At 37.9% G+C, this 22,710-nt stretch overlaps 1 protein-coding gene across 3 annotated transcripts in view; it reads right to left on the bottom strand.

Annotated features, from left to right (window-relative positions):
- The window catches only part of zfhx3a (zinc finger homeobox 3a), a 36,859-nt gene extending 14,679 nt beyond the window's left edge, over positions 1-22,180 (bottom strand). The window contains exons 1-3 of one of the 3 annotated variants that reach the window (XM_058751840.1): positions 21,624-22,180; positions 2,883-5,624; positions 1,990-2,215 (exon numbers count right to left, since the gene is read on the bottom strand). In XM_058751840.1, coding sequence (XP_058607823.1) covers positions 1,990-2,215; positions 2,883-5,609 — 2,953 coding nt within the window. In that variant the 5' untranslated portion in view covers positions 5,610-5,624; positions 21,624-22,180. Of the gene's footprint in view, positions 1-1,989; positions 2,216-2,882; positions 5,625-12,076; positions 12,349-13,358; positions 13,403-21,623 lie in introns of those variants that run through there. The other 2 variants (XM_058751841.1, XM_058751839.1) reach the window with 2 other exon arrangements.
- Between the last annotated feature and the right edge of the window lie 530 nt (positions 22,181-22,710).

Genomic DNA, 22,710 nt, shown 5'->3' with positions numbered 1-22,710 from the left:
TGACAGACACGCTATTGATTTCCTATCAAACCAACACACCCATAAACACAGAACACATAACCTGAAACTGTCAAATCCGCTCTAGTTACGACCGCCCCATTGAGCCCTCTCGCTCAGTCATTCTCTCAAAGTCACACACACCGCGTTGAACCTGACCAAAAATATTAGTCTATTGTTAAGCATAGCAAAGGGAAAATCACAACAAAAAAGCTTAAGGATGGAAATTGAAAAAAATAAATATATGCATTAATGAACAACAGTAACTCAACATACATAGCACTGAAGGAAATCATTAAATAGTGAAATTCATAATATGTTGCATGTCAAGTTCAAATAGTGACAAAATGGCAATTTGTACATTTTATGCAAAATAGTGAATTAAAATTTGGTGAATGTGTAATGCAAAAATAATCCAAATGTAACCAAATTTTATTTTAGACAAACATTTTTTACATCCAATCACGAAACTTAATTATCAAAGGCATAAATATCTTAATTTTGAAGCTGTATTCAAAATCCACTTTAAACTCAAAGGGGGGCATTCATTCACTCTGAATGGACATGATGCATCTGTGTGCGCTTCTTTCTGCATGTACGTCTTGGACAAAACAGATGGCCGTGGCTCAGCATGATGAGGTCATTTTGGCCAGTAATGAAGTGATCAGATGCACCCACACATGCTAACACACTCCAGGCGCACACTCAACACACACTTCATCAGCACTTCCTACTCGTCCCGGGGATCAATATACAAATGCTCAGCAGCATTGATCCAGTATTGATTATAAATTAGGCAATGCCCTGGTGTTCCTAAAGAGATCAATAACCAGCCATTCAGCTGCGGCGCTCCAGCAGGTCGGAAGCAGCACTGATCCGATGTTCCTACAGGTTCAAATTCACACTAAAACAGCTACTCAACTCTCACTCACTGACTTCAGCATTGATTGCACACGACACATTGGCTGCTAACCTTTTCTTGTACCCTGCATGTCACCATTTCTGTTCATCGTGAATATAACACCAGTATACTGTCTTTTAAGCTTTCTTTTTTTTCCATCTTTAGGATTTCTGTTTTTTTTTTGTTTTTTTGAAGAGTAAAGATTTTAAAAATTACAAAACAAATATAACAAAAGTTAGAATTGAGAACACAGAACAAAATATTAAAATATAACATTAACACATAAAATGTGAATAACGCAAAAACAGTGAATAATACCCACCTGTCAGTCTTTAGGAATCTATATTAGGCTTTTCCTGTGCCTTTCCTTTAAAATGTTAATTGGAGAATGTTAATTAACTCATGGCTCGTTAGTGGGTTGCGCCTTTATTGGCTGCATTGACTGGCTAACCCTCTAGTTTAGCTTCTTTCTTGCCAGTGAAGATGTTACAAATGTGATTATTGGCAAGTCAATTAACAAAATCAATTCCTACCATTCTGTACAAAAAGCACAGCACTCACTCTCTTTCTTTTTCTCTCTCTCTCGCACACAAATGCATATGTACATATACACATACAAACAGGCTGGGTGCCAAGGTCAGGCTACTGTTCAATTAATTAGCTGAGCTTATTCTGTGTTAGAACTAAATGCTAATTGCCTCCACCACCGGGTTTTCTCAATTACCCCAGTGTAAATATCTGCCCTCTTGTCTCTATTCTTTCTGTTTTTCAGCACGTCTGTTAGCCCCTCCCCTCTGTTGTTCTGTTGTGTGTTTTAGAGCCTTGAGCGTCATGAGCGCAACACACAAGGGACAGTTAGTCTTTTGATTTGGGTTTTAAGGAATTCTCCCTGACTTCATCCCTAATGTAAATCTAGCATCAAAAGCTGGTGTTCTGTTTATGAGTGTGTTGGATTCTGCTCATTTTCCTCCCTTGAAATGCGACTTTAAACTAACTGGTTTGAAAAGACAATTTTTGGTGCTTTGCAAAAGCCTTGAACTTAACTCAGTTTTCTATGATTTACAAAGCGACCGTGCATGTGTGTCTCGTACCATTTTCTTGAGCAGGGCTTTTTCGGATTGTAAAGATGGCACCAAGCTCCTCCTCATCCTGCAGACCCTTCTGGATTCGCTGTAGCCTGAGCAGCCCCTCCCCTCTCTGGTGGCTCAATGAATGGGAGTGCTGCACTAAAGAAAGGCTGTTCTGAGTGGAGAAATCACACAGCACACAGTGCAGCCAGACATCTTCAGACTCCGCTCCATCCAGCTGCTGCAAATACTGAGAGAAAGTGAAGATAAACATTAAAGATGTATGCATGTGTGACAGTGAAAGGAAGGAAATAAGAGAAGAAGTTAAATCAATGAATAAAACACTCTTCTACTTCATCCAGCTCACATTTCAACACCAGTAAATAACATACTCAAGTACTTTAGCGGAAACCATATATTGACCACGTAGTCATAAATGATCAATATGTGGCTTCCTCTAATGTGGACAGCACAATATAGATCAATGCAGGATCAATACAGCCCTGTAAAAACACCTATGTATATGTTACTTAACAAGCTTTGCTCAAATAAACGTTAAATCTCTCCCTATGTTTGAGGTCTGGTGAAAACTGAGCAGACAGATTCAAAGCAAATGAATCCAGTGAAATATCACATGCACACACTAAGACACGAAAGCACATCCACAGTGACAAACACCAGTCCACTTGTTTTACAGAACTCTAAACTGATTAGAGATGTGCTGAGTTAATGGACCACATTAGCAGGAGGGAAAAAATAACATACAATCCATCTCAATTACCAAAGAGGCCTTAAAGGCCTTGGGAAGAATGGCGTCACTCAGGGCATCTTGGGCTTTTGTGAATTATACTGACAGGAATATCAGGCCCCAGAGTTTTTGTACACAAGAGTTTCTGGTTTTGAATTGTGAGATTTACCTTATATAGTCTTAGGCTGGTCTCATGTCTGGAGTTCATGGTGTGTAGCTTCAGTTTCTCCAAGCTGCTGGCCTCATAGTCACAAGCATTGCACCTGAGCTGCACCTGACTTCCAGCAGCAGCACACATAAGACGCCACTCTTCGTCCTCCTCCTCGGTGTTTCCATGTTGACTACTGGCCTCTCGAAGGTGTGCAGCAAGCTGGTAGCGCTGTACGTGTTTGTCTGTCTGGCAGTGCAGTTGGAAGTTAGCTCGCAGAGGTGTGGCGTAATGGCAAAGGCGACAATGGTGGGTGTCTCCTGTTGTGCTCTTCCAGTAGGAATTGGGTAATGACCGCTGCATGGTCAGGTGTTGACTTAGTTCCTCGAGAGTGTCACAAGAAAAGCGGCCACATAAAATGCATTCAAAGAGTTTCTGCGAAGAGGTTTCATTGCAGGACAGAGGAGTGATGGCATCGGGCAGTTTACTCTGAGGTTGGCAGTGGCGGTAAAGCTCGGTGGCATTGTGCTTACGTTGACGTTGCATGTGTGCCAGGTTCTGCTGCAGTAGAAGCACGTTGTGCGTGTGCTTTTCACTGGTCATGTGGATTCGGAGGTTCCGTGCCACATTGGTTTCATAGTCGCAGACTTCGCACCGCCACGACGCATGTCCCCGGAGCTTAGATGGAGAGGGCGAGCTGGCTTGGGTGGGGTGAGTGAGAGTAGGATGCGAATGGGTTAAAGGATTGGGCTGGGATGCTGGACTGTGCGCATGTGACTGCGTCTGCAGGCTCTGCATGTTGTTGAGATGTTTGTCCGATTGCATGTGGATGCTCAAGTTGCCTTTAGTGGTGGTGGAGTATTGGCAGACCTGGCAGCGGAAGGGCTTGTATCCGCAAGAATACGTCTCGCCTCTTGCTAGGCGTGGGTGGCTCTGCCCACTGCTGCAGTACGGGCACTGTTCGGACTCCGAGTCTGGGTGCTTCTCCTTCATGTGGGCCTCAAGAGTTTGCTGGTACTTGTAGTGCCAGTTGCATTTCGGACACTTCAATGTCTTGCAGGAGTTTCTGGTGTGTACCAGAGAGGCCTGAACGGCAAAAGTGAAAGATGATCCTTGAACATCGTCTCCCGCTGCAACGAAGCCTCCGTCACCGGCCACCACCAACCTTCCTCTAGAGGCTGTGTCTGAGTATCCTTCTTCAAGAATAGGTTGACTAGTCTGGGTTAAGGTTGGACTGAGTGTAGGGGACGTGGAATGGCTATGATTATTGGGCAGGTCAGAATGAGTGACAGCATGTCTGTCATCTTCAGACAACCTGGCGGTTGGTTCCATTGCTATGGCGCTACCATTCTCTGACTGGTCATTTGGTTCAGTTGCTGTGGCACTCTCTTGGTTGGCAAGTTGTTCTGTAATAGTGACAGTGGACGGGTTTACCACAACAAGGGAAGCAGGTGCAGGGTCGTGGCAGTTAAAGCTTGTTCCACACTCTGACTCAGAGTCTGTAAGGGTTTTGGTGTTGTTCATAAAGCTGGTTGCTATTGTTACAGAGTTTGGAGGTTTTGAAATGCTTTGGTTTGACAGAGCAGCTTCAGTAATGTGCTCTTGTCCGCTACTGCTGCTAATACTGTGAGCACTGTTATCTACAGTGCTGCCTACCTCTAAACACAATCTCCTCTCTCCTCCCTCACTACTTCCTCCATTCTTTTTTATCTCGTCCTCCTTGCCTTTTTGTGTGCCCTCTCTTCCCAGGGTTGAAGGGTCTTTGGCAGGGCTTGGTACTGAGGTAGCAGGGGAGGTTCTGGGTGGAGAGGGCAGGAGAGGGAGACCTGGCTTAGAGGTCAGAGGGTCTTCATTCTCTTTCCGTCTTGCCGTGTCCTCTGTGCTGTTCCCAGAGGTCAGAGATGCCAGGTTCAATGGTACCACAGACTCACACTTCCTTTTTGGTTCTAGGAAACAGAGGAGCGGCCGATTGCCTGGGCCGGCAGGCTGTAAAATGGCAGAGGTGTGTTTTAAAGAGAGCAAATGTTGTTCTTCATCGCTGAAGGTGATATTGTGTTGCCGACAAGCATGAGCCCTAAACGAGCATGTACGGCCAAAGGACAGCCGACACGGAAAGCACATCAGGATGGGTTTGGTTAGACCGGACCATGTCACTTGTGTCTCTGATGATCCTGCCATGTCAGGAGCACTATCTTTGGATTGGCGGGTCACCAGAGCTAGACTATCACTGTTGTCAGGATTATGCAATTGGAAGACACGAAAAATCTGTGGAGTGGGGCTTTGAGATGAGGAAATGTAACAGGTTCTAACGATGGAGGAAGGGGAACCTAACGAGGAGGAGGGCACACCACTTGTAAGTTTACTCTCCATCACATAGGCAGACCCATCAGGCTGGTACAGGATCTCTCCAATAGGCCTCTCCACATCATCACTTTCTTCCTCTTCATCTGCCTTCTCCCTCTCCGCTGCATCTTTTAACATCTCTCTGGTTGAACATTCATTAACCTGTTTTTCCCTAACTCTTTCTTCATGCCTCCCTGCAAGTCTCTCCTCCTCAGCCCGCCCCACTGGTCCACCCTGCTTGGACAGAGTTGCTGTGCTCTGATGAATGGCTTGATCTCTGGCCAGTAGGAGTGGACTGGGGGCCAGTGGTCTGCAGAGCCCAGGAGGCTGTTGTGTGTGGGGGCCAGAGGCTCCATTGTTGGAGACAGAGTCACAACACTCCATCCTCTGAGCTACTGAGCACATTCATCCCACCCTGGCCTAGAGAGAGAATGAAAGAGAAAAGGTGTCAAATTTAGAATCCAAATCACAACTTTGATTTTCAAAATCACTTTGCACTTTACATAATTACAGCAACATATGAAGTATTTTACATTTGAGCAGCATAACAAACTTTAGTGTCACCACTCAGAGACAAGGAACCCTGGAATGGTGAAGGGAAGCAGAAAGAGGTCTAGACTGTGATCAATAGCTCTTTGCCAAGCTGTATTACCGAGAGCTGAATATTACATGAGAGACAATTCCTGGAATCACCAAGATCTGCTCAATTAAATGTCTCTGTCTGTCTCGGCTCCCCCCACCCCCCTCCATCTGCATTATATTTCCCTTTAGGCAACTGAGCAGAACATAGGGCCGTGTCTACGGGGGATTGCCCCGTGACAGCGCCTCCGGAATAAGTTCCCTATTGACTCTAGTCCCAGGTTTCTCCAGAGACACGGCCCCCACAGGCCTTGATCAGTAAAGCAGCTGAAGTGAATTAAATTGAAATATATTAATGCAGCCTTTCACAACAGGGTTCACCTTATATTAGGTACCTAAAATAATTGCAAATTGCATTAATGCTAAGTAGAAACAGATTCACATTTGGACAGGCATTTTAATTGTGTAAGTTTGTGCTGCTGGTACATGTTACAAATGCGCAAACATATGATTTTGCTACTTAAGCCTGCCTTGTGGTTAGCCCGTGGGCTACAGCTAAATAATTAAAATGTGCTTATAGTTATTACTGGATTTATCTACAGTTAAGTCACCTAAATAGCGTAAAAACAACAAGCATGTGCACAGAAGGTGTCTGAGGAGAGTATAGGGTTTGTGAATTGCAGTTGGGGGGCTAATTGCTCTGTTTCTAGGTTGAAGGGTGCAGATTCTTGAACTCAGATTCAAGCTGTTATATTGAGCTCTCTCTGATCCTCTCTACTGGAGGGGGCTAAAGTGCTAATGGGAAAATCGATAGCGTGAATGCTAAGCATCTTACTGGAAGCAAGAGCAGGATGCTAGCACACCAGGCTAAAGGATGTGTTCACTGATTTAAGCTCAAACAGGAGCTAAAACAACAGGCTTAAAAGGCCAAAAGCAATGTTTCAAAAATGAACATGGAAGTCCACTCATTTAAGCGAACACAGAGTGCTGGAGACACATATTCATAAACAGACTGCCATGCTGACACAAACTAGACTTCCTGTACAGATCGATGAATATCCAATTTTATTTGCTCCGTGTGTGCATGTGTGTGTGGTGTAATTAGTGATGTATCTCATTAGCTGCTAGGTTAATTACCCATCTCTCTGGGATACCTGATAGGGGGCACACAGCTGGAATCAAGACACATCTTAAACCAATTACTCTCTAGAAGCGTGTGTGTAGATTAAGACCAAGATGTTGGCTGAGAATTACACAAAACAGCACTAACCCTAAAATGAACCCTGACACTAACAGTACTGGCAATAATGCACACACAAAAAATATACAGGAAAACTGACTGCATTGACCTGAGACCAGGAATCATGTATATATAACAATCTTGTTACTCATTTAAGTGTATTATTTTATTCATTTTAATTTGACGTTTACTTCATGTTTACTGATAGAAAGTTGCAAGAAAGGTTGCAAACTTCATATAAATTAAACAGCTCATTTAATATTTAGTTTGACCTCCTGGGACTCACTATCAACATTTTCTGACCACTGAAAGGAAGTGCTTAATCTGACAGACAAAAAGAAAAAAAAAAGGACTATATTGTGTGGGAAGCACTGCTGTTTTGTTGGAGAGAGTGGTTTCACATTCACAGCGCAGTTTGCTGATTCAGGGGCTCGGCTTCCTGTTTTAATGCTAATCTAATGTTACCATAAAGCACAACTAATAATTATGAAGCATGCTTTACATGCCTACAACATGACACAGCACATATTTAAACTACAGAGTACCCGAGACATCATAAAAACCCCACCTGAAACACTCAAGTGTGTGCTCAGTCTTCATGCCAGCTTTTGCTTTACTTTTATCTTTTTAAGCACATGCATGAATGCATGAAGACAAGAATGAAAATTGTTACAAGGGTTGAACTCTAAAATGACAGTATCAAATCAAACCAAACTTGAACCTGCTAACCCCACACCCTCTCCCTTCTCTCTCGCAGTCACGCAAACACATACACATTTTCTTCCACTGTATTTAGACAGCTGTCCTCTCTGCTGTGTGCTTGTCTTTGATCTTTGATTTAATGCCCCATTTCCATTAGAGACACTAGCCCATTCAGGAGCAAAACTTCAAAAGAAAGAGAGAGAAAGATAGAGAGGGGAAAAAAAGAAAGAGTGGACAAAAAAGTGCAAGAGGTGGGGAAAATGTATTACTTATATAATTTAGAAAACTGAGGCCTTAAAATGTTTCTAGATTAGTCATCCAGCAAAGAACAAATATGCTAACAGGAAGTAAAATGCTGATGCTCTTCCTATATGACATACAAAAAGGAAGTGACTGACAAAAATGTAGGGTCAAAAGTCAAAAGGTAATGCTGATGTTACAGCAGGACTGTGACAGTGTTGTGACAGCTGCCTCCTAAAAAATTAGGCATGTATTAGCGTATAGTTGCATTTGCATATATCAGTTTCCAACAGGCAGGCTAATGTGTCACACATGCACACTGATGCATTCTGTCAGCATGCTTACAGTAAGTCACACACGCTTCAGTTTCTAGTGTGAAAGTCTGAGCGTGATGTAAACGTATTGATCTAAACTGCAGCAAGATCCGGAGGGATTATGAAATCAATGCTACACTGAAAGAGTTCTTATTCATTTGACTTGATCTTGTGCCTCTGACGACGCATGGGAAACGCTTGTGTACGCTGCTCTTCTACAGTCAAAATGCAGCACTTGTTACACACATCTCATGGAAAGTGGCACTGTGCACTAAAGCTTTTATCTGTAAGGATTACTCATGTAAATATCCTGCATTCATTACCCGAGTATAAGCACTGTGAAATGAGAAAGGAAAAGAAAAAGAAAATGTTTGTGCAAGATTAACTCCTTTTAACAGCTAGATCATAATCCAAAATCCTGTAGAGCTGAATAACATGCAAATCAAAAATGGAACAGACTAGCTGGAAAAAAATATGTATTATATGTATATTTTTAATCAGTGGTATTAACCAATGATTTATGCAATCTCGCAAACTGACAAGAGATTACATTCTGTTGGAGGATAATTACTGACTTGAAAATGGGTGGTGGACAAATAACATTATATTATCCATCAGAAATTACTTGGTTTGCAAAAACTCGACCTAATTGCCTTTTTGCTAAACTATAAACAATAATTAAATAACCGTGTAACTACTGGTTAACAATCCAACAGCTCATGCATTAATTAAACAGGGCTAATTTTGACTTAGTTGAAATTTTAATCAATATATACATTGTTAAGAAAAATGCTAATCATATACAGAACCCCTACAGAAATACATTTCTGCACTATTTGAAAACGCTCTGCAAAATCTCTGTTGCTCACTACAGGCGCTGTCTGTCTCCATTTCCAGTCCATTTCTGAGAAAAGGTGTTCAACAATCTCATTGACCTTTGCATGACTGCGGTTTATGCACCTTTTATAAACTATACCTTCAATCTATATATTCAACAGCCACGGCAAACAGCACCCACCTCCTTCTGCCTGGACTAAAGCAGACAGTGTAATATAGTTCAATATTTGCAGTGAATTCTGGTGAGAGTTGACAGTAGCAACGCGGAGGTGAGGCAGAATCACTGATCACCCTCGTTTCTCCCCTCCACACACACACACACACACACACACACACACACAGAGTCTGTTCAAGGCGTGGATGGAGAGCAGAATTTGAACTGACAGGCTGGGCCCCTTGCATTGTTCTCTGGCTGTGTGTGTGTGTGTGTGTGTGTGTGTGTGTGTCTCCCTCCATGTGTGCGAGTGAGCGTGTGTGTGTGTTTGAGAGGCCTTAGTGACTGATCTGCCGATGTGCCTCACTTCTCCACAACCCCAGCTATTATTATGATAAACAGAAAAAGTCAAACCCTGAAGGCAGTGTGTGCACACAGACTCACAAACGAACGCACACAATTTATTATTCAGATGTTGCAACACCTTATTTACAAACCCAACAATGTCTACACAATCTTTACACTGTCCTGCAAGGTTAGAGACTACACTAACACATCGAATAAACAAAACAACCTACATACACACCTTAAAATGTGACTGTTATATTTTTTCTGATTGTATATGAGTGACAAAAATAAACATTTGTGACCCTGAACCACAAAACCATGTCATAAGGGTCTTTTTTTTATTAAATGCCATATGAAAGCTGAATAAATAAGCTTTCCCTTTATGTATGGTTTGTTAGGATAGGACAATATTTGACCGAGATACAACTATTTGAAAATCTGGAATCTGAGGGTGCAAAAAAAACAAAAAATGAATAATTAAAAAAAATAATAAAAATATTGAGAAAATCACCTTTAAAATTGTCCAAATTAAGTCCTTAGCAATGCATATTACTAATCAAAAATTAAGTTTTGATATATTTACGGTAGGAAATTTACAAAATATCTTCATGGAACATGATCTTTACTTAATACCCTAATGATTTTTGGCATAAAAGAAAACTTGATCATTTTGGCTATTGCTACAAATATGACTGGTTTTGTGCTCCAGGGTCACATCTATCATGTATATTCTGATATTTTACAGTGCATCCACTAAATTTGGTTAATGCAGTAAAAGAAATGCTTCAACGGAACCCTATCGTGAACAATTTCCTTCAAACAATCTCATTGGCTCAGCATTATCTGTTTGACACCGCTACCCTGCAGAGTCCACTTTTCTCTTCTCTCGCTGTGCCCTTTCATCCCATCTTCTTCCTTTCACCCGGTTCCCTAACTCAGTGAACTCTGACCTGTGAGCCAATCCTCTTTCGTCCCACACCATCTCCTTGTGTGCGTTCTCAGAAGAAAGAGTCTGTGCTCGCTTCATTTGTATCTGCTCCTCAAGCTCGGTGTTTATTTTCTCGCTGTAGAACTCCAGTGTAAGCACTCCATTTCAGGTCAAGCACTGATTTTATACCTAGAAATGTGGAGTTGTATTTATTTCATTTCTAAAAGTGAACATTGCAACATCAAGGGAGCTAAATGACTAAATAAGGTACTCTCAAAATGTTTTTGTTTCTAAATCAAGCCTGAAATCTGTGCTTGCTTTTATGAGCCCAGCTGCTCAAAAACAAACTACTTCAACTATTAAGCCAAAAACTATTGTACAATGAATAAAAAAGAAACTATTTGTCACAGTGTGACAGATTCACAAAAGGACAGAAAAACAATACCCAAACACAGTCAATCGGTCACACACACACACACACACACTCAAACAACATGTTTATCTAAAAGAGGGCACACTATATATATATATATATATATATATATATACACAGATTTAATAAATATAATAATTAAAATTACCGCATACACAACAAATAAAAAACATTATCTTCATGAATCATTTTATCATTGATAATTTCTAGAAACATTTTTTTTCTCCTCTGTGTGTTTGTAAACACAGACATACCATAAACTTTTAAATAAAATTTGAAATTATTTTTGCATTTTAGAATGTAATAAAATATACTCTTTGTAAGTCACTTTTAGGTTGTATTATATTTACCTAACTTCTGGGGACAACACACACCCACACACACACACACACAGTTGAAGGAATAAGTCCAAGCAGGCTTGACCAAACATGCCCAGGACATCAGGGCCACCTTAATTATTCTTCTTACACGCTCTTCGCTTCATTTCAGACGCAAAACCAAAAAGTTACACCTTTGAGTCCGCTTATCTTTATAAATAATACACGCTATTGCATGCGCGCAAGTGCGTCGCGTCGCGACGCGAAGGACGCACAGAGGCTTCGGATAGCTACTTCGTATCGTCTCGTTGCACGGAAGATCTGGACTCGTAGCGCGAACCAATACTGATGCATTCGCTGAAAACGAGCCTGATGCCGTGTTGACATGCACAACAGCAACAAGAGCACTCGTCAAAGCAAAAGCACACACACAAAGGACGTTACTTTACGCTTTTCGGTCTTTTTCTTAAGCGACTAACAAGAAGGCGACAACTCTTGGAGAAAACAGGTAGGAGAACACCAGAAGAGATTTTCTAACTTCAAACTCAACTCGCGAAAGACAGTGACATCGAAGAAAGTGAATAGGACGCGCTTTACATTCGCGAATATGTCATAAACATGTCATGACTAACTAGTAAAGAAAACAAGCAGTCGTGCAAAATAATCATGCTTTATGTAGTTCATTAGTGTTACCGTTTATACATGCTGCGTAAACAAATGCGTAAAATGAGCAGAGAATCTACTGTATCGGAGAAGAACAGTCATCGGATACAAACTTACATTTGGACGCGTCGCTTTGTATTCCAGTAAACACGTTTATAGATCCCATTCGCACAGATGCACGCGTTCACACATCATGCTGCTGAAGTTAAACGAGGTATTTGACTGTTTCTTAAAGCATTTAAAAGGGTTTGTTTTTGGTTGTACTGCAGACGACAGACGCGCCCTGGCTTCGGTTCGAGGAAGGAGGAGAGAGTGGAAAAAAAAAAAATCAGTCTGGTCTTTATTCCTGCTAATTACTTTCGTGCAAAAAATGGCTGGAATTAACACACTGCGCATGTGCTGATTACACAGTCACGAGGGGAAGAGATAATTAGCTCCTCCTGGATCAATAAGATTCCAGGATGGGAGAGAGAGAGAGAGAGAGAGGGAGGAGGGAGATAGGGAGGAGAGAGGGGGGAAGTGATGGAATTAGACTATAGGACAATTTTACATTTGCACATAAACAACAAACAATAAAGAGGAGGATAAAACAGCAAAGTTGCCGTGAAATGAGAAGCCAGTTGATTGGGGGTAATATAATCAGAAATATATAATACTTAGTTACATGATGAGTATGCAGTGGAGAAGGAACCGCAATGTTTTGTTATAATCATATAATTATGCATGCTCTAAAAATCATATTATTAAAATATATATAAATGTTTCTGTCAATCAACAGGGCTCGTGGAAAGTTTATGTTTAAAATATAATATCGATTTATTGATTGTAGATTGGATAGAAATGTAGCCAAATACGATATTTAATATAATAAATGCAAATGTATTATTTGTAAACTTGAGCATCACAACAGAGCGGTTTATTTTAGCAGTCGTCGTTGTTCGGAGACGAATACATAAATATAAACAGGCCTCCATTTAAAAAATGTCATATTTATGTTTAAATTAATGTAAAAATCGCTTTTTATGAGTGTATATTGTTGATTTCCAGCGTCTCTCCATCAAAGCGTTGGGTAATATAGCCTGTATATAAAAAAAAAAAATTCTGAACCTATTTTAAATAGCTTAGCCTTAGTGGATCTCGGAGATTATATTGTGTAAACAAAAATGCAAATGTAATAAGTGTTATTATTAATCATTTTTAATAATTACAATAATAATAACAACAACAAATTAATAAAATATTCAAAAGGAAATAATATGTCCAGCGTATTACAATTTCGTGTAAAACACATTTAAAATGAGTATATAAATAGCCTGTTTGAAAAACATCTTTAAGGTCGAGTAAAAGGAGCATGGCATATATACACAACGTCTCAATAATAATCGCATCAATATTTTACCAGTAGCACATGGCATGTGTTTCATCTGTGCACGAGCAGGAAGAAAATTGTTTCCATTAAAACTTCTACATGAAAGGAGCGAGTGTTGAAGTGTTTTTCACTCTACTTGTGTCTTTTGTCATGATAATTCTTTTGTGTTCTTTGTGAATGTATGTGTGTGTGTGTGTGTGTGTGTGTGTGTATCCGTGCACGCGCGTGCTTGAATGGCTGTAGAACTGTTATGGTCAACGTTTCCGTTTTGTCATAAAAACCGACCCTGAATTGATCCAAGTTCTTTGCTGCTTAATATGCACGAAATTTATTTTTTGGTCTTTTCTAACTTAAATGTGAAATTGCATATTTTCCTTAAACTTATGCATTGGAGAATCCAAGCGAACACTTATTTTAATATTAATTGAAAATATATAAATAAAAAAATAGAAGTAAATGAAAATGATTTTTTAAAGCATTTTTGTTCAAAGAGAACCAAAATGATTCTTGTCATGTACTATCGGTCACACACATTGTCATATTCCAAGTTTATTATAATCAAATAAATCCAAATTATGATGCTTGAATTTTCTATTTGCACGGGGGGACAATCCGTATATAATATAAGCACAGTATATTTGTGCATTTTAAAATGTTATGCATTTAAAAATATTGTGCATCACAAAATCTTGGTGCAGAAACCGTTTTTTCCATGCACTATATAAAATAGGAGAGTTTTTATTATTTATACACGTGCATCAGCTGAGCAGCAGAATCATGGTCATTTTCAAGCCCATATAATGACGTTTCCTTGAACAGCCTATATGAACAAAAGAATAGAATTCATCTGCCACAGATGGACCAACAGCTGAATGCAACTTCTGATTCATGCATTCATCCATCTGCAGGAACACACCACTCACTGCTGCTTCAGAGAGATGTTGGGTTTGTGCTTTTTTTTGCTTTATAATACTTGTTTTTCTTAATTACAGCAATATGCAAGCTTCAAATTAACACACATCCAGTAAAACAAACACACTGCATCTTATTTAAATAAGCACATGTGTTTGGAAGGAAACAAAAGATGAAATGCTGTCTGTGAACCAAAGACTTCTTAAGTAGGAGTAAAAAAAAGAAAGTTTTTGCCACACGAGTGATGATTAAGAGGTTTTCATCTTAAATCTATTTTTCATGTAGTCACAAATCAACTTGAATGTTTCTAGGACTCTGGCAAACTATACAAATGTGCTCGATGACCATATGAGCAGAATGAGGTGATGATAGAGGCAGGTGCTTCTGCAGCGCCACCTAATGGCTGCAATCATTTTCAATTGCTTATAGAACAGAACATTTCTATTTCTCTTACCGAACAATGCTTTTAATGTTGATGCCAAAACCAGCACAGTATAATCTAATCGATTTATAATACAGCACAGATAACAAATGTGTAAGAATGCATTAAGCAATCGAGACTCTGGGATATCTAAATATGCACAAATTAAAGTAACAACATTTATTATAGCTATACTTCAGCATCACGTCTGTAAAAACAATACAGTTTGAGAATAAATGACAAAACATGTTACCATATTCCATATTAAATAATATGAGTATATCAGTCAATATGATCAATCAAATTGATTTTCTTATTCTAACATTGTTTGATTAAATGATTGTTTTGATGATTTAATCACACTTTGTTAGTGCATACATTTTGCAGATCAGTTAAGCTAAAAAGAAAGTGTACTAAATTTCTTTGCATCTAGCACCACCTGCAAAAAGAAGCATCTTTCAAATATTGTTTATTATTCTATTTTAGAGATTAGAACATGTTGAGCTCTATCGTATAACCATCTTTGTAAATCAAGGATTTGCTTAAATCTTTTATATGGAACAGGTAAATCAAAAATTCAGCTAAATTATTAATACGGAGTAGTCTGTAAAATGTGTAAATTTATATGCTTAAGCCAAAGGTGCTTTACATAAATGTGGGTGGCGGCAGCAAGGCCAGGTCTTGTTGAAGAACATTTGTAATTTCATGACTCATGCTGAATATATATTTATTTGTAAAACAATTCAACACCCCAGAAGCAGCTATCATTTCTGGAAGGCATTTTTCACGAATGTGGGCCACAGTGTGAGCCACTTTGCATAAACACTATTTCTCAGCTGGAAAAGAGGAATTGGAATAATACATGTCTGCTGGGAAATCCTATTTATGTTCCTGATGTGATACCTGTGTTCTGGATCTTCAGAGGTTGTGAGGATAACAGAACACAAGAGCCCTAAATCCAGTCGCTATTGATCTGGGGTAAAGTTTCAATAGCTGGTAAATCCTACTGTGGATTTGAATCTTTTGGAAGGAAATTATTAGGATAATCCAAGTGGGAATGTTACCCCAGATTTGCTAGATTGTGTATTACTGAATGTTGCCTTGAGAATCAGTACAAAATCATGCACTAAAACTGATGCATTATCCTTAAGAAATGACACTTAACACTATACATTTTCCCATTTTAGGAGAATAAAATTGCATGTTTTGAAGTAAAATCAATCACACTATATTTACTTCTGTAATGGATGGATCTGAATGCATAACGCCGTGGATCTCGGCTGCTTGTGTGAATGTGTGCGTATGCATGCGTGTTTGTTTATGCACGCGTGCGTGTCTGGCCCGCTGCCAGACCTCTATATGTCTGTGTGCCCCACGGCAGTGCTGGGGGTCACTGTTTTCATTGTGATACAAATGCCACCCTCGTAGATTAATCTAATGTGGGTTAATTACCCCAACACGCTAAACACACACACACACACACACACACACACACACACACACAGGGTACTTGATGTGTTATGTTAATTCTTTACTTACCTTTTTAGCAGCATTATTTATGTGCATTATTCTATTTACATTTGATTTCCTTGTCTAGTGCATATTTAGCCTTTATCATTATATAATTCTTCTAATAAAGCAGTAATCAATTACAGAAACAATGTTTATTAATTAATGGAATATCTTTGCTCTCTCTCTCACACACACACACACACACATAAATATATATTTTAAAAATCTAAAAAAAAAAAAAAACCTTTTACACTTAAAAGGACATTAATCTGGCATTGAAACACAACTCTCTTAAATGGGCCATTTTTATAAGAATTATTTGGGTTAAATATAAATTCATATCCATAAGCAGCATCTGGCATGCTTTCAATCAAAAACAATTGAATCATCCAGAAGTTTAAAACGCATTAACAATACACTTTATAATGGTAGTCAAAGTGCAAAAATATATTTTAACTTATAAATAAATGAATATTCTGGGATAAATAAAATAAAATAAAATATTCTTGAATTATGCTGATGATGAGAGATGGTGATAATCACCTCTGAAGACGCTGCCAACACTGGAGTTCACAACAGAAGTAACCAGCAATACGGTTACCTACACTAAACCGTTCAGCAATATTATAATTGTCATAGTTATTAAAAATCATTCGAACTGCGGGTGTGACACAAACAATATGCATTGTGACCAACACACTTCACTCCTGCCTCTTTCTTTGGACACAAATGTCACCCTCTCCATATCAGCGAGCCTCTCACTGCCTTAAGATGCTCTACTTCAGAGCAGTGCTGCAGTGAAAGGGTTAATACTCTTATAAGGAATTAATATCCGCTGCACAATTTTAAACTAGCTGTTATCAGTCTCTCCTCTTTTTACTAGTAGCATTAGTAGCCAGTATTATTCCTTGTTTCATTCTTTTTTAATCTAGATGTCCCTCCACCCCTCCCTCTCACCCTTAGATGGGACATGTAATAAGCGGTTTCTGTCTAATACTGCTGTTGCCACAGTAACACGTCAGGTGGCCGGTTGATATGGCAACCATGGTCCTCTATTTGAGTTTTTGGAGAGAACGATTGGGGTTCAACACAGAGCCTCTAAAATCTAAAAAGATGGACTGACAAAATCACATCTAAATGTATAAATGATTCAGTCAACTGTCCTGATAAGCTGTAGTCCAGTCTAGACATATATTAACTTTCTAAGATGCAAGTTATAGGTTTATTCACGCTTTTTATATCCAGAATAAGGCCTTAATAAATTCTGTCAAATACCACTATATTGAATGACATTAGATTGATCTATATTATAGTGAATATTCTCTCATTTGGATTTAAATGAGCATTTATTGCTGACCGACTGATGATTTTTGGCAGGTTTTAACAGAAAATGTGTTTGTTTTATATATTTCTTAAATGTATTTAATTATTTATATCTTGTAATACATTTTACACGAAATGCACTACTTCAGTTTTCTCCTTTAGAGTTTCACATTTAATTTAATGTGTTCCTTGCCATTCTTTGTAAGATTTACTAGCAAATTTATCGTGAGTGAATATTTTACATACTTTTTTTTTCTCAGTGTAGCTATTGAAATAGAAAGTACATCAGTAAAGTCTGAGAAAAATATAAACACTTCAAACTCTCAAAATTAACTCAAGAAAAATTCAAGAAATTCTGAATTCTGTTTTTATGCAAACTTTTTTGATTGAATTTTTTTTTGATTCATGCTGTTTATGGATATGAATTTATATTTAACTCAGATATTTATTATGAAAATGTACTATTTAATTCAGAGTTCAGAGAAAGAAATTCAGAACGAAAGAGCGTGCTGGTGAACAGGGACACATTTATACAGAAAATTCATCTTAATCTTGCGGTAATGGAAAGAAAAAAAATCTTCACAGCTCTGCACAAAATGTCAAATTGTGGAGATTGAAGCACCTTGATGCTATTCATAGAATTGTAAATCCTTATTTAACCCACCCAATTTCTGCCCTCCGTATGACATCCAATGTGCTGTGTGGTTAAAGCCCCTGACTGCTGTCTGTCTGCTGACCCCGTGACCTTAACCTCAAACAGCAGCCCGACACCCTGTCTCACAGCGTCTGCTCCTCAAACCCTGCAAAAATCATCAGACAGGACAACCACAAGCCCTCTGCTCTGCTTTGGCTTTTTTTTTTTTTCTCTTGTAGGTAAGTCCAAATTGTAAATAAATTTCTGTGCTATGAATATATTTATCTGTTCCTGTAGAAAGCTACATTTATTTTCATTTTGATTGCTTCTTAAAGTCCTTATACATTACACTGTTTTCCGTTGCATCATTTATATGTAGCCTATTTGGTATTTGTGTTAAGACCAGGCCTCATGTCTGGCTTTAATTGATACAGCATGTGAAATTAATAATAATTAATGACGTAAAATAACCTTTGAAAAAAAAAAAAAAACTCTTTATTTTCACTAAAGTAGGTTCTTTAGCTTTCTTTCTTTCCTTTATTTTTCTGCTTCTATAAAAATCTATATGAGATTCACGTGCTGTGAACGTGAACTTGACTGAAAATCACCGGCCTAAAATCACCGCGCATTGATCGGACAGGATCAGAAAGGTCATTGAATTACTGTGGTATTTTAATATCATCTTCACATATATATGAAAATTATATTATAGGCTATACATCTAGCTCTGCGTTTCCTTTTATATTTTATACCTGGATTAATGCCATAGACTATCAATAAATATTTTTAAGCATTTAATTGTCGGATTTTGCGCGTAGAAAAAAAAAGACAGAAATCTGGATACAGCCCGTTCACGAGTGTTGTTAGTGTGTTTTGGTATATGATCGAATTATATTACGTAGCCTAATTATAAATTACAGGATCTTCGGAATTTTAATGAACAGAAGACGCAGAAAACTACAGTCTGAATGTTAACAGGCTTTGGGAATCCTCTTCTTCTACCTGCAAAATTTCATCTTATTTTAAATGTTCATGCATTTTAACCTCTGTGCCACGTGCTGAAAGGTAACACAGCCTCTTCTGAATTAAAATGCAGCGTATAATTACGATTCATAGCTTATTATAATTTGATATCGGGCCTTTGATTCGGCACTTAACATTTAACATTAACATTATTGGGCAAATCTTTTAAACCAGCCTATATTTAACAGGTGATGCTCTTCTGCTTTTATTAATATTATTATTATTATTATTATTATTATTATATTACTACTACTACTGCTACAACTATATTGCTAACAGCTGGTGAAATGAAAATAAATCTAACCTCTCAATAAGATGCTCGTTCGTTCTTAAAACTTAATTCTGTTTTACAAATACTTTAGATAATTAGAATTCAAAATAAATACATATAAAATGATAATTACCCTTATATTTTCATACCTACGCTATACGCTTATTAGCCTATTTTGAAGCTTATATTTTGTATGAAGTCATGTTTCTTGTGAACATGCGTCAGTCACATTGGTACCCTTTGGAAAATATTTAAAAAGTTAATCTTCATCCCTTCTTCTCACCAATAAAACCACCTCTCTTGTGTAATCAAAATGTTAATCATTGTTATTTATTAAAAGGTTTATTATGAAGGCGAATCAAAAGGTTTAAGACATTTGATTCACCGACGTGTGACTCCGATGGTTTTACAAAATCATAAATGTATCGTCTCATATTCGCGTCCATTGCATTCTCTCAATATTAATTCTTTAGCAATAAAGGCGGAATTAAATTAGTTGCAACGAAAGAAAGGAAGAATCTCAGTAGGAATCAATTCAAAATGAAAAAATCTCTAATTATAAAAACCCTCTAATGCTTCACGTATTCGACTTCATCTCAAGAACTTTTTTAATGAAGTGGACAGTCTCTGAACTTTAACCATGTCAGAGCCGCTGGTCAGTGATTTCTCTGCAGTGCTCATATATCTGGAGACAGTGTCAGAAGAGCTCGTGATGCAGCAGCTGTTCGCAGTTCAGACAAAAGGTCAAGTGCACGACCCCAGGACAAAAGCCCAGAGCAGCCCGATCTGCCCCTCACACACACACACACACACACATTTCCGCTAACACTTTATATAGGCCTGATATTGTCCATGTTATACATACAATATTTAAACACAATATTAATAATGCTAACGGTGAATACCAAGCATATTAGGCTACTTCTTGTTGATAAATAGGATATGTGAACAATGTAAAATGCGTCCCTGCCCCAAATGCAACATCTCCAAAGACATGCATGCTCAAACTATTATTTAAAGAAAACATATAAATGTCCCATGATTTAAGATTAAAGCAGCAGTAATATACAGAGGAATAAAAACGGTGTAAAAAATAATCAGAAGGGAAGACAAGTCTAAATGATTTGCTTATAGGCAAATGAACATTTTGTTTTTTGGATAACAGATTTAGTTAGATTCAGCCAATTCTTCAATGAAAATGGCAGAATAAGATTAGGCTACATCTTTAAATCCAAGAAACCGAAATTTGAGAAAGCAAATGTTTCAGACGGGGAAGATTTATATAGATAGGACTGTCTGGAATTAAAAGCGAATGGATCCGAAAACGTTTTATTGCAGAATTTTGGGTTTATATGTATCTGAGATGAACTATATGTTGAGCTCACTGACAGATTGAGAAATTACACGAGCTGCTGTTTCATATGAAAATGTGGAGAAAAATAAGTGAGTAAAATCTGTACATAGAGCGCCATCTGCTGGAGCAAAGAACAACTACAGGCTATACATGACTGAAACAACTGATCCTGTCACAACACGCTTAATGTTTCATTTGGGAAAACATGCATTTTCTTGTTTTGTTGAATAATTAACATTTAGTAGATAAATTAAAGTAATTTTTCTTGAACTGATAATTTGTCACTAAAATGGTATAGTATAATTCAACTTTACAATTTTGCAGCAATCAAATAAGGTTCATAAAAGTGAGTCATTAAAACTGCAAGTAGATCATAAAATATGAATTCTGATATATTCTTGGTCACATGCTTTGAATGGCTTTCAATTGTTGAATATGTGCATTGTGTCTTCTGGGCTTTCTGTTAGAAATGCATAAAGCATTAAACCAATGACTTATCACTTAGTATACTATATTCAAAAAACACATGTTACACATGAAACCCATTGAGGTTAACAATCAAATAACCGATCATTTTGTTGTAGAGAGGAACAAACTCAACCTGACATCATATTAAACATGCCAACAAAATCAATAACAACACTGCAAACAGTGCCAAAATGTAATTATATATTAACTATTAAAACCCCAGTGCATGCTGGAAAGTGGATGAAGGGGACATAAAAAGCAAAACTGCATCAATCTAAAACTGTTTTCACATAACACACCAAAAATTAAAAAAATAAACTACTTTGCATGAAATATATTAAAAGAACAGATGAATGAGAATTTCATCATTTACTTACCCTCATGTTGTTCCAAACCCTTGTAACTTTCTTTCCTCCATTGAGCACCAAAAATGCACAAGGAAGGAGAAGATGCCATGAAAGGTCATCTACGAACAGTTGTCAAGGTAATCATTTAACAGCATACTGATGTAGACTAATGAGTTAGTTTGCTAACTTCAAACTAAAATCACAAAGACTAATTTTTATTTTGACTGATTGATATGTATATTGAAGCCATACAACATGCCATGCTTCTCTGTGTATCCTAAACCAGATTTAAATGTTTGGAAGTAAACATGACTTGAGAACTCCATGGAAACCAAAGGTTATGTCTTAAAGATGCTTTTTTGAAGCACCACACATAAAATGCCCCATTTACCTGACTAATGTCTCTGAAATACTGAGCAAACAAACTTGCCACTGACACAGGCCAAGGCAACACAAAAGAGTTCATAGCCAATCAGAAGCTTTCTCTGCCTGTCAGTCAATGCACATAGTCAGGTGTGTGCAGACATCGGGTTGGCTGACATGTCTTCTGAAGGCGGGGCTTTTGAGAGAACGTCATGCTTAGAAAAAAGGGGAAGTAGCAAAAAGACTAAATTTGTGTGTAGATGTTTTAACCTATAACAGGAAACTATAGGGTATATGATAGAAATCTTTGTGTTTGATGTGCTTTTTACTTTTGAGAAAGACATTTTGCAAAGTAAAGAACAATACATGCAATTGTTATGCTGTTATTTGTTTTACAATGAAAATACCTCAATGCAAATCTCTATCTCTCTTTTTTTTTTTTTTTTACATTTTATAGATGACTTTAAATTTAAACCATAAAACTTTTGGAACAACCTAAAAAACAAAGAAAGAAATGTAATGTTTTAAAAGCACTGAAATTTATGTTTTTCCATGGCAGCTAATGTTGTTAATAATGTAATTGTGTAATACCTGTTGTTCTTGTGGCATTGAATTAAAAGAAATGTTTACAATTTTTTTAAAGCCTGTGTAGATGCCTTGTTTGTTGTATATTGGCAAGTTTTTGTAACAAAAATCTTTATTTTTGGTGTCCACCCTGCATAGACTCTCTTATATTAGATAATGCAGTGAAAAA

The sequence above is a fragment of the Onychostoma macrolepis genome, chromosome 18, assembly GCF_012432095.1.
Source record: "Onychostoma macrolepis isolate SWU-2019 chromosome 18, ASM1243209v1, whole genome shotgun sequence".
NCBI lineage: Eukaryota > Metazoa > Chordata > Actinopteri > Cypriniformes > Cyprinidae > Onychostoma > Onychostoma macrolepis.
This window is presented reverse-complemented; position numbering and strand designations above follow the sequence as displayed.